General features: G+C 50.2%; 1 protein-coding gene across 1 annotated transcript; it reads left to right on the top strand.

Annotated features, from left to right (window-relative positions):
• Positions 1 to 3,998: 3,998 nt before the first annotated feature.
• Positions 3,999 to 7,032, top strand: LOC124678520 (probable isoaspartyl peptidase/L-asparaginase 2). Its single transcript, XM_047214393.1, has 2 exons — positions 3,999 to 4,532; positions 6,222 to 7,032. The coding sequence occupies exons 1-2, from the start codon at positions 4,137 to 4,139 to the stop codon at positions 6,819 to 6,821; spliced, it is 996 nt and encodes a 331-aa protein (XP_047070349.1). The 5' UTR covers positions 3,999 to 4,136; the 3' UTR covers positions 6,822 to 7,032.
• The last annotated feature ends 8,484 nt before the right edge of the window (positions 7,033 to 15,516 follow it).

The following is a 15,516-nucleotide window of genomic DNA, read 5'->3' as shown; positions in this document are numbered from 1 at the left end:
CGTGAAGATTTTCTTTACCGTGCGCTTCTCTGAAACTTTACCGTGTAGATTGTCGTTGCCGTGCGTCCTACTGTGTGCGCACGGCAAAGATTTCTTTACCGTGCAGTAGCTCACGGCAAAGAAAAGCCGCACGGCGACGCCTATTTTTCCCGTAGTGAGTGTTGCATGAGGTGAGCTGATGAGCCGATCTCCTTTTGAAGCACGCTGCATGCATGACGCATGGGGCCTGCCTAGGCTTTCTCTAGTGGGCTTGAGAACTGAGATTTGCACACCATCGATTCGTTCGAGCTGCATGATGTGTCGACGCATGAACATGCAACATCAGTCTCCCGGAGGGAGCTATCTCAAAAGAAAAGAGTCTCCCGGAGGGAGCTAAGCCACGCCTCTTCTCCTGAAAATTGTTTTAGGGTTGGTATTGTTTCATCGGTTTGCTAGATCTCAGTGAGAACTTGCAAGTTCTCATTCGACTGATATCTAGATGTTCCCATGTTTCATTTTCGAAATGGGTTAACGAAAGGAGCTGCGCGCACCGGCTGTCGGCAACTCTGTTCACTAAGAAATTGTACCACAACATGTATAGTACTGTTTCAGTCCGACACCACTACCATGTTGGTGGAATTTCTTCATATATAGGAAATCTGAAAGCAGCATGATAGCTGCGGTGAGCAAAGTTAACCGGACTCGTGCCTAACCTTGATGTGAATGTCAGGATATTTTTAGCGTGCACTTGATCCCGTGCCCCCAATAGAACATGCCAACTGAATCCCCGAGAGGATATTCTTTGAATCTTCAAGGGAACTCGTATCCGGCAAAAATAGGGAGAGTATTCAAAGCATGCTTTATTCCTAGAGATTCACTTACAAGGCTCATGCATGACATCACTTGTGGAAATAAGTTGGCATCATCGAGCAGAGATCGCTTTCGCCTTTGTTTCTTCGGAGAGAATGTGTGTGCAATTGCCTTTTGCTGACTAACATTGACTAGCACAAATTTTTATTTGTATAAAGAAGGATTTAAACACATGAATACTAATTAAGTATCAGCAAGCACTAGAAACTGGGTAAATGGGTTCCATCGTGTCATGCAACTTGTTCATGCTCCAGTCCAGGAGTCCAGGGAGTTGCAGTGGCTATGGAAAGGTCCTCACTCACTGGTTGGGTTAACTTGTTTTTAGCTAAGGTTAGGTTAACTTTTGGCTGGTTGATGCACGCATCATCTGATTGCTCCTCGTTGTGTTGTGTTGTGCTCGCCACCACGCGCGTCACCTCTCTCTGGTTGGGTCGAAAGGGATGCAAGTGTGTCACAGATTCTTCCGGTCTGAAATTATCTTTGCTTGAGACGACGACGAGTGGCGAAACCAATGGCCAGGTGTAGTAAGTCCTAATCCATGCTCTGTTACTGATAACGGCAGAAACAACATTATTCTGAATTACTTGCCAAAGAAATTGAACTACAGTAATATAAAACTGCAGTGCACGAGCAGATAAGAAAGATGCAGACATGTTAGTTGAGGCCCTGATTGCAGCCAGAGAATACACACGAATCTCCTAAAATTACTGCAGATGCATGCCCTTAAGAACGGATCTTGTAGCAATTTCTTCACGGGTGATTTGGGGTTAATTTCACCCTCCAAGCTTTACGGGAACGTCAATAGGACGGTTAGTCTCAATTAGAGTACTCTCCCCACTCTACCAGTAGAAAAGTCGGGAGGTGATGCAGGCAATTAGCGTGTAATTTAAATTCCGTATGCCAGTGCTCTGGCCGCTAAGATTCCATGTGCGACGTCTCTTCCCGTGACTTGAGTGCGCATCTCCGTGGCGGATTCTCCCGACTTGCGTGGTCTGTCTTGTCTGGATTCCACAGAGAATCAGCGAGCTCGCCAGGATCTTATGTGCCGGCATTTGCACTGCCGTTGCTGGACCGCCGGATCGAGTACCTCCGGTCCGTTGTGTCTGCTTACGAGACTAGCAAGGCTGGTCAATCTTGAAAACTTGGCATGTGGTACGTGTCGTTGTATTCGATCTCCCCGTTTCTACCAAACATGTGTGAGATTTATTTAGAATAAATGTATTTAGACACTACATAGTATGTACGTATTTCTAGATTTTGATAAATTTTAGATAAGTTTCATGGGACGGAAGAAGTATTTAAATGCATTTTTTTCTGGAGCATTGTTGGCCTAAAAAGTATTTTGACCTCACAACTGTGTGCTCATCGTCAACATTTTTAACAAATTTGTTGTCCATAGTCACTACTCTTATAGTAGTCCTATAGGGTACAGATTGGTTAAATTAAAAGGAACGATGTAGAAGTACCGGCTACGTATATTGTATCTCCAGCGATATGACCCAAACGATTCTAGCCCGTTCGAAACGGTCAGTGCGGATAGGTCGAGAGGCCACACACGTTTTAGTGGCGCAACCTGAATGGATCGATTGGCGCGGACCGACCCACCCGTCCATCAAATTTAGAGCACATATGCTTTGGGCCGAACAAGGCACGCCTCCTCCTGCATCCTCTCCTTGAGCACTCCGGCCCCACCCGTCAATGGCACACAAACCACTCCATTCCCTCCAAAAACCCTCTACCGAGATTTGGCTAGTGGAAAGGAAGCGCAAGCGATGGATCTCGCCGCTGCGTGTGTCGTTGGCGGCGCCACAAAGAAGGTGGCCAAGCTGAAGAAGCTCACCAAGGATCTAACGTCTAACGAGCGTTGGGCTGAGTCGGTGGAGCGAACATCTAGGAAAGAGGCTGTCAGAGCCCAGGTCAACCGCCGCCAGGCTCGAAGACGAGTGGCGGAAAGATAACAATCGCATCCTCGCCGAGCGGGCCTAGGCCAACGACGAATTCCTAGCAAAGAAAGCCGCTCATCAGGCTATCATGGTGATGAAGAAGGAGGCCCTGACCGTGTCATACTGCCAAGGTGTGGTTTTGCCTCCAGCTTCCCCTGGCCATGCCATGGTCGGCGCGTCGTCGATGATCCCAGGCAACATCTCCGACCTCGAAACAAAGGGCTTGGATCAAAAATAAAGAAAAATTCATCCGAGCTCGTGATGTTTAAACCCTAAACCCACCTTTTGGACATATTGTATGATATTGTCTCATTTTGCACATTTAGAAGGAACTTGCCACTTGTTTGGCGATGCATATCGACAATGGCACATGTTTACATTTTATGTAGTTGCCAATTTACGTATTTTTGTGTCTGCTAATGTGAATGTGAAAAAGGTTGCCAAAACTGGCCAGCGTGGACTGAATTGGTCACCCCGCTTGGGGGCACTGGCTTGGCAGTCCAGACCGTGATCCAAATTTTGTTTGTATGCTGACCCAAATGGGCACAAATAGACAGTTGGGTTGCCGTTTTGTGTCTAGACGCTGGAGATACCCTAAGGCAGTGAATCTTCGAGGTCCAAGGGAGAGAGGCTATGAGGATGCCTTTGTAGTAGAACCTATCTACGGTTCCTTCCCCTCGGACGGTTTGCTCCGCCTCCGATGGTCTTAGAGAACTGGATGCGTGGTGGACCACGGCCCCTCACCGGTGGTAGGATTTTCGCTAAATGGAGTTGATTATAAATAGATCGGTGATTTTTTTTAAAAAAAACAGTGAATATTTTCTTTGCCTGAAATCTGCTCGTTTTGCCATACGTGAAAGTTTGACGGTTGCAAAAATGATGGCACGAGAGTGCGACTTGTATGGAGTTGTTACCGATGGAACGACCTACCGTGTGGGTGCAGCTGAACCCAAAACCAGAGCCAACAACGCTTATCAGAAGCGGGGTCGTCCAGCTGTACCGCGAAGGAGCATGCTCCCAAAACCGGCATGGTGTTACGAACGGCACGCACCTGTAAACAGGTTTTCATCAGGTGAAGGAAAAGAATCTGGCGTGCATGACGGCCATTCCCGGACTTGAGATTTCCGTTCCCAAACCCTGGCGTCCGGAGCAGCCACCCTCTATAAATACCCCGCGCCACCGCTCCTCCATCTCCACCACCACACACCACCAACAAGAACACAACAGAACAGAGCACAACATCACCTAGCTAGCCGCAGCGACAGAGAGTCACCGAGATCCAAGAACCTAGCTAGCACAAACACACCGCCGCCGCACCACCACCACCACCACCAACACAGACGCATGGGTCGCTGGGCCATTGCGATCCACGGCGGCGCCGGCGTGGACCCGAACCTGCCGGAGCAGCGGCAGGAGGAGGCGAAGCGCGTGCTGGCCCGGTGCCTGCAGCTCGGCGTGGACCTGCTCCGCGCCGGCTCCTCGGCCCTGGACGTCGTCGAGGCCGTGGTGCGCGAGCTGGAGACGGACCCCTGCTTCAACTCGGGGCGGGGGTCCGCGCTCACCCGCGCCGGCACCGTCGAGATGGAGGCCAGCATCATGGACGGCCGCGGGCGGCGATGCGGCGCCGTCTCCGGCGTGTCCACCGTCCGGAACCCCGTGTCGCTGGCGCGGCGCGTCATGGAGAAGTCGCCCCACTCCTACCTCGCCTTCGCCGGCGCCGAGGATTTCGCGCGCGACCAGGTAATGAATTAACGGCGCGATCTTCTTTTCTCTTTAATGTGGCTGATTAACCTGCGCTAATTAATTCTGCATCCTCCGCGTGATTTCTTGCCAAATTTAATCCCGAACTAAAAGGAAACCGTTAACTCGCCTGCATGGCGATCTAATCAACTGGTCAAGAATTTCTTTAATCGAGAAAAAGTTCATTTGCGGCTGCCATGGCTCCGCGGAACGTGACGGAGTAGAGTAGTGAGGAGCATGCAGCCGAAATCTTCACGGCGAACGAGTCCTAGAGAATCGGAGGTGGTCGACACGTGTACATGACCAGGGGTTGCGCGCGGTGCACCATCTATCCGGCTAAGCCTCCCGCCGGTGCACAGCTAGCTTGCACGGGAAAGGCCGTTCCTTGCGACATGCAAATGCAGCAAGTTTATCTCGGAAACAAGCAGAGGAAGCTGTCATCAGCTATCTAAATCTTGTTTAGCCCAACAAGTTAAGCAAACTTCCTGTCAAAATAAGCCAACATGTGAAGGCCATTTCACAACCATAAAGAAAACAAACTGTGCAGCCCCTGCACGTGCTTGTCTCGCTTTCGTCCCCTGGTATTGGGAGAAATGTGTGGACCAAGTACGTTCACATCTTGTTGAAAGCAACATGTCTACAATCTTGTTGCCTTACCTAAAAATAAAAAATAAAATTGTTGCCTTACCACGCACACAGCCGCCGATTCATGGCCAATTTCTTACTTACTGCATGGTAAAAGCATTGTTCAAAAAATCATCTAAGCTAACTGTGAAATAAACGAAGGAAGTGTCTTCTCGTTAAAATGACATCATCGAATCTTAGCTGCAACCTAAATTGGAACTCAAGTGCATGGAGCAAGATACAAATTCAACGTTCCAAAACTCTACTAAGTACGAGCTTCGTTCTTAGTCTACTAGGTAAATAAAATGCAACGATAGTGGGTTAGATGTGACCAAAAAAACATTATTCTCGCGTGGTGATATATAGCAGCCGCCTTGCACCTACCAAGCCACAATTTTCCTCCGCTGGCAACCTCCCTGACCGTTTGATATTTGCATGTCATTCCAATTTCCAACCCTAATCTTGTCTTGTGCTATAAAAATCTCTCTACAAAAGCCCTCAAGTTGGAAGTCAAGATCCAGCTGCACTGCACCTAGCAGCCGCACCAAGTAATGAAAAAGAAACACATCTTGTCCCATGTAGGAAAAAAAAATCATGCATGTGCAAAATATTCTCTTTTGTGCCTGCTAGAACAGTTTTTTCAATAAACAAAACAAATGGCTGCCATAAGTAGTGGCAAGATACTCACATACATGAACCTAGGATGGTTACTGTACGCAAGTGTGTGTTTGCCCTGTGCCTGATGCTGCTTACAGAACGTGTGACTGAAATTGCTCCCCGCTGTGCACCACTCGCGTCGTGTGGGGGCAACAACCATGGCCGGATCGTGTTTCCGGCCCATGCACCGGGACCATACCACTTGCACGGCCCTCCCACGAATCTGTCGTCCGTACATGCTCCACCTCCCGACAGCAGCAGCTAGATCTGATTCTTACAGAATCCTGTGATATCCCTGCAATAAACAAATCCGGAATCTTTATATACATCAAGAGTTAATTTTCATCAATAACAAATTTGTCTTTTTTCAAATGTCTTGACCTCATTTTTCTGCTGATTTGATCGCAGGGCCTGGAGGTGGTGGACAACAGCTACTTCATCACCGACGAGAACGTGGGCATGCTCAAGCTCGCCAAGGAGGCCAACACCATCCTCTTCGACTACCGCGTCCCACTCTCCGGCGCCGACACCTGCGCGCTGGCCGCCGCCGCCTCGGACAACGCCAACGGCATGGTCATGAACGGGCTGCCCATCAGCATCTACGCGCCAGAAACCGTGGGCTGCGCGGTGGTCGACTCCAACGGCTTCACCGCCGCCGCTACCTCGACCGGCGGGCTGATGAACAAGATGACGGGCCGGATCGGCGACTCGCCGCTCATCGGGGCCGGGACCTACGCGTGCGGGCTCTGCGCCGTGTCGTGCACGGGGGAGGGCGAGGCCATCATCCGCTCCACGCTCGCGCGGGACGTGGCCGCCGTCATGGAGTACAAGGGGCTGCCGCTGCAGGAGGCCGTCGACTTCTGCGTCAAAGAGCGGCTTGATGAGGGCTTCGCGGGGCTCATCGCCGTGTCCGGGACGGGGGAGGTGGCGTATGGGTTCAACTGCACCGGCATGTTCAGGGGCTGCGCCACCGAGGATGGGTTCATGGAGGTCGGCATCTGGGAGTGATCGAGCTGAGCTTAGCTGGGATGGGTTGTGTTAGCATTTGGCCATCCTGCGATTGTCATGTGGTTCTGCTCTGGGGATCGTGGGGTCGTACCTGGTGATAGTAGTAGTGGATTGGAAATTCGAGGTGCTTGGGATGAATAATTATGGAGATTATGATGATGATTGTGATTGGCCGTGGAAATAATAATGTGAAAAGTTCTACGGCTTCTGAGATTAATTACAACTCGATCTAAGAGCATCTCCAACAGCCGCGCCAAAAAAAAAGCCGCCGACATACAACGTGGGAGCGGGCGCGCGAAAATGTGACGCGGGCTAAATATTTTGCTGCGCACGGGCTTTTGCGCCATCCAGCGCGCGTCCAACCGCCAGGAAGATTCAGTCGCGCGTTGCTTCGTCACCGCTCCACCTCCGTGCGTCGCTATGCCTGCGCTCCACCTCGCGCGCAGCTCCGCCTCCGCCGTGATGCCTCCCCATTGCCACTCGAGCTCCGGTTAGCGGTGTCTGCGCACGTTCGAACGGGACATTCTACGTCAAGATCCGGAGCGACGGGGAGCGCATCGGGCTCGGCACGTTCGAGACGGCGCACGAGGCGGCGCACACGTATGACGCGGTCGCCTGGCGCCTTGGGCGCTCTCGGTGGTCGATGAACTTCAACGACGTCTAGACGTGGCAGCAGAGGGAAGCCCTCGCACCATCGCCAGCGGCCGTCCCGCGCGAGGCGAGGCAACGCCAGCGCGAGCTCGAATAGCGCCTCGACGTCGCCCCATTGGACGCCCCGAGGGGTCGTGCCCTACATGTCGCTGTCCATCCGTCCATCCGGCGGCACCACTTGTCCTGGTCCACACGCTAGTGAACAAAACAGGTTCAGGACGGGGACCAATGTGCCCACCTCATAGGCAGCCGCCATCTCTCTGCAGCTCACGTGCGCGTTACCAAGACCACCAACTAACCAATGAGGGCAGGACGACGGAAACATTCACTGACTTAGGGTCTGTTGGGTTGTGGAATTAGATGGAACGGAATGGAACGGTTCCATTCCTCGGAGCCGTTCTCGCGTTCGGTTGGTAGATAGGATGGAACGAACTCGTTCCACAAAAGGGAATATTCGGTCCAGATGCGGAACGCACCCGTCCGGGCAAATCGGCCGGACGAGGTGAAACGGCTCGCTAATCGCTAGGCCACCTCCATCTCTCTCGCGCGCCCCTCGCTAATCGCCAGGCCACCTCCATCCTCCTTCGCGCCGGGCGGACAGCCCCTCCCTCGAGCTCCGCGCGCGTCGGCGGGCCGCCACTCCTCGCCCCCTCGAGGTCGCCCCCGCCGCCATCCTCTCGAGTCGCCTCTCGCTCCGACGGCCGCCGACGCGGGCGGGAGCGCGGAGGTCGCCGGGCGCGGCGGGCCGAAGGTTGGCGGGCGCGCGCGCGGAGGTCGCCGGGCGCGGAGGTCGGCCGGGCGCGGGCGAAGGTCGCCGGGGCGTGGAGGTCGCCGGGCGCGGCACGGAGGTCGCCGGGGCGCGGAGGTCACCGGGGCGCGGAGCTCGCCGGGCACGGGCGGAGGTCACCAGGCGCGGAGCTCGCCGCGCGGAGGTCACCAGGCGCGGAGCTCGCCGAGCAGGCTCCTCTCCCGTGGTTTGGGGAATAATTAGGGTCTAATTAATTGGGTATTTAGACTAATTAGGGTCTAATTAATTGGGTATTTAGACTAATTAGAGTCTGTTCCATTTCACAGCTTCTGAAATCAACCGAACACCCAGATGGAATGGAATGGGATGGGATGGAATGGAACGGAACGGAACCATTCCATTCCATTCCACCTCATCCCGAAACCGAACACATCCTTACTCTTTGCATCCGCGTGGTCAAAAAATGCTTCTGGGACCAGGCCCAGCGGCCCGACACATAGTGACCGAGCTGTCCGCGGAGACGCAAATCTGGTCCAAATACGTCTTGGATGCATTTCCTTGGACGTGCCGAGTATCCGCTCGCGTCTGGCGGACGTTTAGTCGGGCCCGCCTGGCAGTGACCCTGGCTCGATGCTTCTTCTTAGCCGCGCCAATCACTAGCGACGAGGCGTCGCTTCAGCAGTCTGCACCACGTTAATGGCGAGCTGCCGCCGTCGCCTACCTCTGTCAACGAAGTTATGGCGATGTCACGCTTGTCGTGCCCTCGGCTGCTTCCGACGTATTTAAAGAGGGCGCGCTCGTCTTCCTCATCCTCTCCTCCACACAAACCCTACCCGCCATAATATCCACCGGATCACAGTGTCGCTCTTCCTGCGATGGAATCAGCCCCTCGATGAACTCCATGGCGGGTCCAGGTGGCCGGAGAGGTGGTCGAGGCCGCGGGCGTGGCCTCTGCGACCGGGGGTATGGTTAGTGACAGGCAAAACAGTGCCTGTCACTAGTAAGTTAGGTTTATTTTATTAACCAACCCTGTCGCCCTGCCCACCGTACGGAACAGCACGCCGGCCTCCCTGCGCCCCGTCCCAAACGCATCGCCGCCAACCCCTCCAACGCCGGCTGCCCTGCGCCCCGTCCCAAACGCCGCGGCGGCAGCCCACTCCAACGCCGCCGCCGCCGCCAGCCCTGCATCTCCAATGCCTCACCCTAGGAAGCCGCCCTGAATCCCCGACGCGCTCCATTGCCCTGCATCCTCAACCTCTGCCCTGCCCTGCATCCCCAACGCCGCCGCCCTGTTCCTGGCCGCCTCCTCCAGCGTGAGCAAGGCCACCGCTACGCAGTAGCAGGTGAGAGAACTCGCATCCCATCTCATTCAGATGGAGTCGCAGGACGAAGTGACCTTGTAGTACTCTACCCGTCATGTAAAAAGAATACCAATTTGATGCTGTTGGTAGAGCAGTACTAGCTAGATTGACTGCAGGGCTGCAATGGTGCTGCAGATTGGATTGGGTACACTTTTGTGTTCACCAAAGTTAAACAGTACTTTGGACTGCCCACATATGCAGCGCAGTAGCAGCCTGCTAATTCTGCAGTTTGAGTGTTCATTACTGGATTTGAAACCTGTTGCATAAGTTCCCTGTTTATTTTGACTTCCAGCAGCCTTTTTTCTTGTGTATTGAATGGAACGAAAATAGATCCGTAGTATTTTTGCAATAGAGCCAAGTCAGCAGCAAGATCTGATTGCAATTAGTTCCTAAAATGTGTTTGCTGTTGGCAGAAAAAAAATAAGAAGAAGCATGTGCTTCAGATTAGTTTTAGTGCAATTTTTTTCATGTAGTCACCCAAGTGTGTTTGTGGTTGGCACAGAAAGAATAAGAGAAATCACGCCATTGTGATGTAATAGTACAAAGCTTCTAACTGCAATCAGAACTTGCTGTTGACTTGGCTCTGTTGGACTTTGTCTAGCTATATAGTATCTGTTACAGAGTTAGTTTCAGATAGTTTTACAAATCACGGCAAATCGACAAGGCAAACTCTTGGCATTTTGAGAAAGGCATACTCATATACTATTGGTATATTGGAGTGGGTATTCCATGTAGTGGCAGTCTAAAAATACTATGCACTTGAGTGGGTACTCCATGTACAAGTACAACACAAGAAACTAGCAAATGAATACGTATATATATTTTAGACCTACTTAAAAATAGAGATGTATTTGCTTGCACTTGTATTATGCAAGTAATCTATGCTAGAGCACGGATTCGGAGTCATTAGGCATAGATTTTATTTGCGCAGCAATAGTATCGAAACACATTTATACCTGCATGACATAACATTTGATAGCTTGCAGCTATTAAAGTAGCACTTGAGTTTATTTCCTAATCATTGTAGTGCTATTACTGATATGAGCAGAACCCACTTTACCTGATGTTTTAGAACATCTGCTATTATCATCATTTCCCTCAGATTTCTAAGTTGTCGAAAACATAATAGCTAATACTAGCATCTTTATGTAGGAATGGAAGAATCTTCGGACAGATACGACTCATCTGCTGATTTTTCCGATTGACCTCCTGCTTCTGAAACTGAAGAAGGTGCCGCAGAAGAAACTAAGTCACAAGAACAGCCATCGAAGGAGAAAAGGGCACGGTGGGCAAGCTCACGGCACGGCACAGTAATTTTCAAGATCATGTCACCTCACGGCACAGTGGGCAAGCTCATGAAGCCCTGCATCAATGGCAGGCTGGTAGGCAACCATAGACACCAACTGAACTTCTACGAGAGTACCGGGACTTTAGGTTCTCCAGTCTCCATGCACCTGTCAGCATTACACATAAATACATACTTTGCTTAGTTATATGTTCTAATACGTACTTGCATAAGTTGCTGTAAGCCTGTTACAGTATGGTTTCTTTCAGCCTTCCTGAGTAAATATTTCCCATGTTAGCAAATTTAACTGAGTGTACTTCATAATGACCTCTTTGTTAGGTGGGCCTGGAGCAGAAATTGATATCTTATGTGTTGGACCTTCGTATGTGAAGCGAGAGGTGAAGTCATCTTTCTTTTGCATAAAACTTACTTTCTATAAATTACATACATCTTCATAATGAATGCTAATATTTTTGCAGGATGGTTTCTTTGGGACACTAACATATTGGCCCAAATGGAAAAAGTGACTGAACTGCAACCTGTACCTGATGCACGTGTAGCTGTTATGAAATACCTGATGCACGTGTAGCTGTTATGAAATTTAAGTTCCATGGAATGGAAATTGACCTTCTCTATAAGAAAACAGTTAGGAAGACACAACATACAGCTTTGGCAGCTTCATTGGTTTTTCTTATTAGTGTTACAGTGCTTAACCCTTGCTAAGTTGGCAAGGAAGTGGCGAACCCTATCCTAGAAACGTTCCTCTTTTACAGAACAAAAAGAAAGAAGCAAACACGCTCTTGACTAACTAAGTAGAACTTTATAATTCCCTAATAGAACTATGTAGAATTATAATTCCGGCAATCCACTGGAGGGAGGGAGGATACATAGAACTGAGAGCAGCCATACTTCTTCAAAGCTATGCAACTAACTTTTCATGAATTAGATAGCACAAGAGGAGCAACCATGAACTGGGCGACACGCTTCCGTATAGTGGAAGGTATCGCACAGGGATTACTTTATTTACATAGGCACTCTCGCATGCGAGTGATCCACCGGGATCTGAAGGCGGGCAACATATTATTGGATGACGAGATGACTCCCAAAATCTCAGATTTTGGGTTCGCGAGAATCTTCCCCTTCAACAGGACTGAGGCGAACAGAGAAAACGTAGCGGGTACACGGTAAGTATTTCCATCCGATGCTAATGCCCCGTTTTTCACAAGTGACTTCACTGGATAGGTAATCTCTTATCTTATGCTCCTTTTTCTGAGAGCACCATAAAGTATAGTAACCTGGAGACACCAATCTGATCAGTATTTCTTCTAATATCCCACATCTCGCTTATACACGATCAACACCGGCCCTAACTAATCTGTCTATCCTTTCCATCGAAATCAAGGCCCAGCTGATTTAAGAACCTCAGTACCGTGTGCCCTTTATATATCCCCAATAGCCCCCTGTTCATCCCAACGCTTGAATCTACTTGCAACGTTATGTTGATGAAGTCACACGTGAGAAATGACTATGGATGAGTAGGTTAGCCACTCGATCAACATGAAATTGGTCACACGGTTGGCTTTTTTTTCTGCTCTCCAAATGCGTGTATGGTAATCCTCAATCTAGCATGGGACCCCTAACTTAAGCTGGTTACAGCAAGAAGTATTATATAATAGAATGACGCATATGAGTTAATTAGTGTACGATACTATTCCTATAATGTATGATACGGAGTATCATATACTTCCTTCGTTTTTATTTACCCTTGGTTTTTGGCTTTGATCAAAATCAACTTTTGTGAAGTTTCACCATATCCATTTGAGAAAATGTCAACATTTATAAAATAAAATAGATATGATATTAAATTAAATTATACTAAACCCAAACCGTAGGATAATTGTGAAGGGAGGAGGAGTAGTATCATCGACTAACTATATTTATTTATTTGTATAATCTCAATACAAAATTATTTACAAGATCTATTCAGCACTATTTTTTCTATTTTTTCATGCTACCATATGGTATCTACTAATGATAACACTAGGATCTCCCTAATCATCATTACATACAGTAACACATCAGCTATTTGCAAGCTTCAAATGCATGATACTAGCTTTGATACCTTACTATGGATAGTCTTAGCCCGATTTATCTATGATCATGAAGAGGTCTTAGAGCATCTTCAGCCGCGTCCCCCAAATCGGTCCCAAAGGTATTTGTGTCGCGCTAGACAAATTTTCGTTCCCAATCGTGCGCTCCAAAGGCCCTTTCCGTCCGGCGCGGCTCAATATGGTGTCCGGTGCCCTGAGCTCCGTCCCCGCTCCACTGGGGACGCTCCGGGCATGTCGGACACAACGAAATGTGAGGCGAGGAGACGTGGGCCCGACGCGTCAGCGACACGGAAGTCTAAAACTCCGTAGCATACCTCTGGTCAAGCGACGATAATGGCGGCCTGCTTTCCCAGGCGACGCAGTGACGCGTCTCGTCGTGCATGGCCGCGTGGCCATCCGCGCCGGCGTTTATTACGGCCAACTCCCCGCTGCCGCTTGTCCTGCAGCCGATGTACAATAAGAGCGCCACTACTTCCTTCCCCATTCCAATCTCGCCACTCCAATCTCTCGCCGCTGCCAATCTCCTCCTCCCTCGCCGCTTCCAATTTTGTCTTCCCGCAATAAAGTTGTGGTGAACAGCTTCGGCCACGGAAGCCTCACGGTGGTGGAGGCATGGGCGTTGTACCGCGCGGGGTATCATGTCCCGCCAGACATGCGCCTGCCAAGCAGCGGTGGCCGGAGGATGGCCGTCAATGGGGTCGGCGTCCCGCCACTGCCGCTGCAGGGAATGGATCGTTGGAGGGACGCGGTCATGACTTGGCGGGCTCGCCTCAGTGACGAGGAGCGAGCTTATCCAACCTGGGCCCCCCCGGTAACGATGACTGGTGGGCGAACTACTTCCAGGCGCACGACGCCGAGATGAACAACACCGTCGGCCTCATCGGCCGGAGGAACACCTCAACAGGGAGGGGCGCCTACACTTCTAGGGCGTTCCCGGGCGCACCCTGGAGCACGTCGTCGACGGCATCCAGAATGACGCCCCAAGGCCAGAGATGCCGCCGTCGCCGCCACCATCTCCTTCGCCCGCAGCACGTCGGTAGTCGAGGAGGATGTACTCGTCCTCCTCGAACTCTTCTTCCTTAGGGCCGCCGCGATCGGCGCCTTCGTCGCACCGCGGCATGCCATACACCGTTCTTAAGCGCGAGGTGAAGGCCGAGCTGGAGTTCACGATGCCGCCCGTAAATCGGAGGCGCGGCGGCAACAACGACAGCATTCGCGAACCAGCGCAGCAGCATCACATGCGCGCCGGCGGCTCCCTCCTTATCCCGAAGCCGAAGGTGAAGGAGGAGCAGGACTACGAGAAAGCCGCGAAGGCCATATCCATTTGAGAAAATGTCAACATTTATAAAATAAAATAGATATTAAATTAAATTATACTAAACCCAAACCGTAGGATAATTGTGAACGAAGGAGGAGTAGTATCATAGACTAACTATATTTATTTATTTGTACAATCTCAATACAAAATTATTTACAAGATCTATTCAGCACTATTTTTTTCTAATTTTCCATGCTACCGTATGGTATCTACTAATGATAACACTAGGATCTCTCTAATCATCATTAAATACAGTAACACATCAGCTATTTGCACGCTTCAAATGCATGATACTAGCTTTGATACCTTAGTATGGATAGTCTTAGCCCCATTTATCTATGATCATGAAGAGGTCTTATACACACAACCATAGCGGGGCTCTATGGGAGCGCGAACTATTTGGCAAGGCCCATTTATTTTACTAGGATAGCGCGAATTAACTTGTTTGTTGGTTTTCTATCTGGTTTTTAGATTTTCTGTTTGTATTTCGGTTTTGGAATATTTTTCTAAATTGAAGCAATTGAAAAATCTGAACATTTTCCAATTTGGAATTGTAAAAAATTAAAATATTTTCATATGGCGTTTATTTTAAATCTAAAAATCTTGACAACTTTCAAATGTTTTTAAAGCTGAAATTTTAGAATTCCGAACTGAAAAACTGAAAATCGACAGAAACTCCTTTGACCTATCTAAAGTCTCATGCGTGCTCTGCGATTGCGCCGGCGCTTAACTGGAAGTGTGTCAGGCGGTTCCATTCCAACACAGTTGGTCAGATTGCTCTCCGCGAGAAACAGCAGTCAGTTGGGAAGGCTCGGCTGCTTGACTAGGGTTGGGTTGTTGCAATGGACAACCTGCTTTCTGTTCGTGGCACGTGTGAGCTGATATGTTCTGAAGTCATGCTAGCTTGGGCCGTGAGGGTGGCACCGCTGATCTTGCCCAGATGATGGACGCTCGATCTGTGCGTGTGTGCTTGACAGGGTCGACGTGCCGATTGTTGGGACCGCGAGATCTCGTCGCCCTGGCGTGTGTCACACCGCCGTGTGAGTGTCGCACTCGCCGTGCTGCGCTGTCCTTAGCGCGTGCGTTGTTGTTTATGCTTGTACACCTGGGTGCATTTGTTTACCTGGGCTCGTGTAGCCAGCTCCAAAACAACGCACGCTTGACCCAATAGAGTTTGGTCCGTTCGAAACGTTGCAAAAAGCATAGTTGTCACTTCGTTTG

The sequence above is a fragment of the Lolium rigidum genome, chromosome 7 (genome assembly GCF_022539505.1).
Source record: "Lolium rigidum isolate FL_2022 chromosome 7, APGP_CSIRO_Lrig_0.1, whole genome shotgun sequence".
NCBI lineage: Eukaryota > Viridiplantae > Streptophyta > Magnoliopsida > Poales > Poaceae > Lolium > Lolium rigidum.
This window is presented reverse-complemented; position numbering and strand designations above follow the sequence as displayed.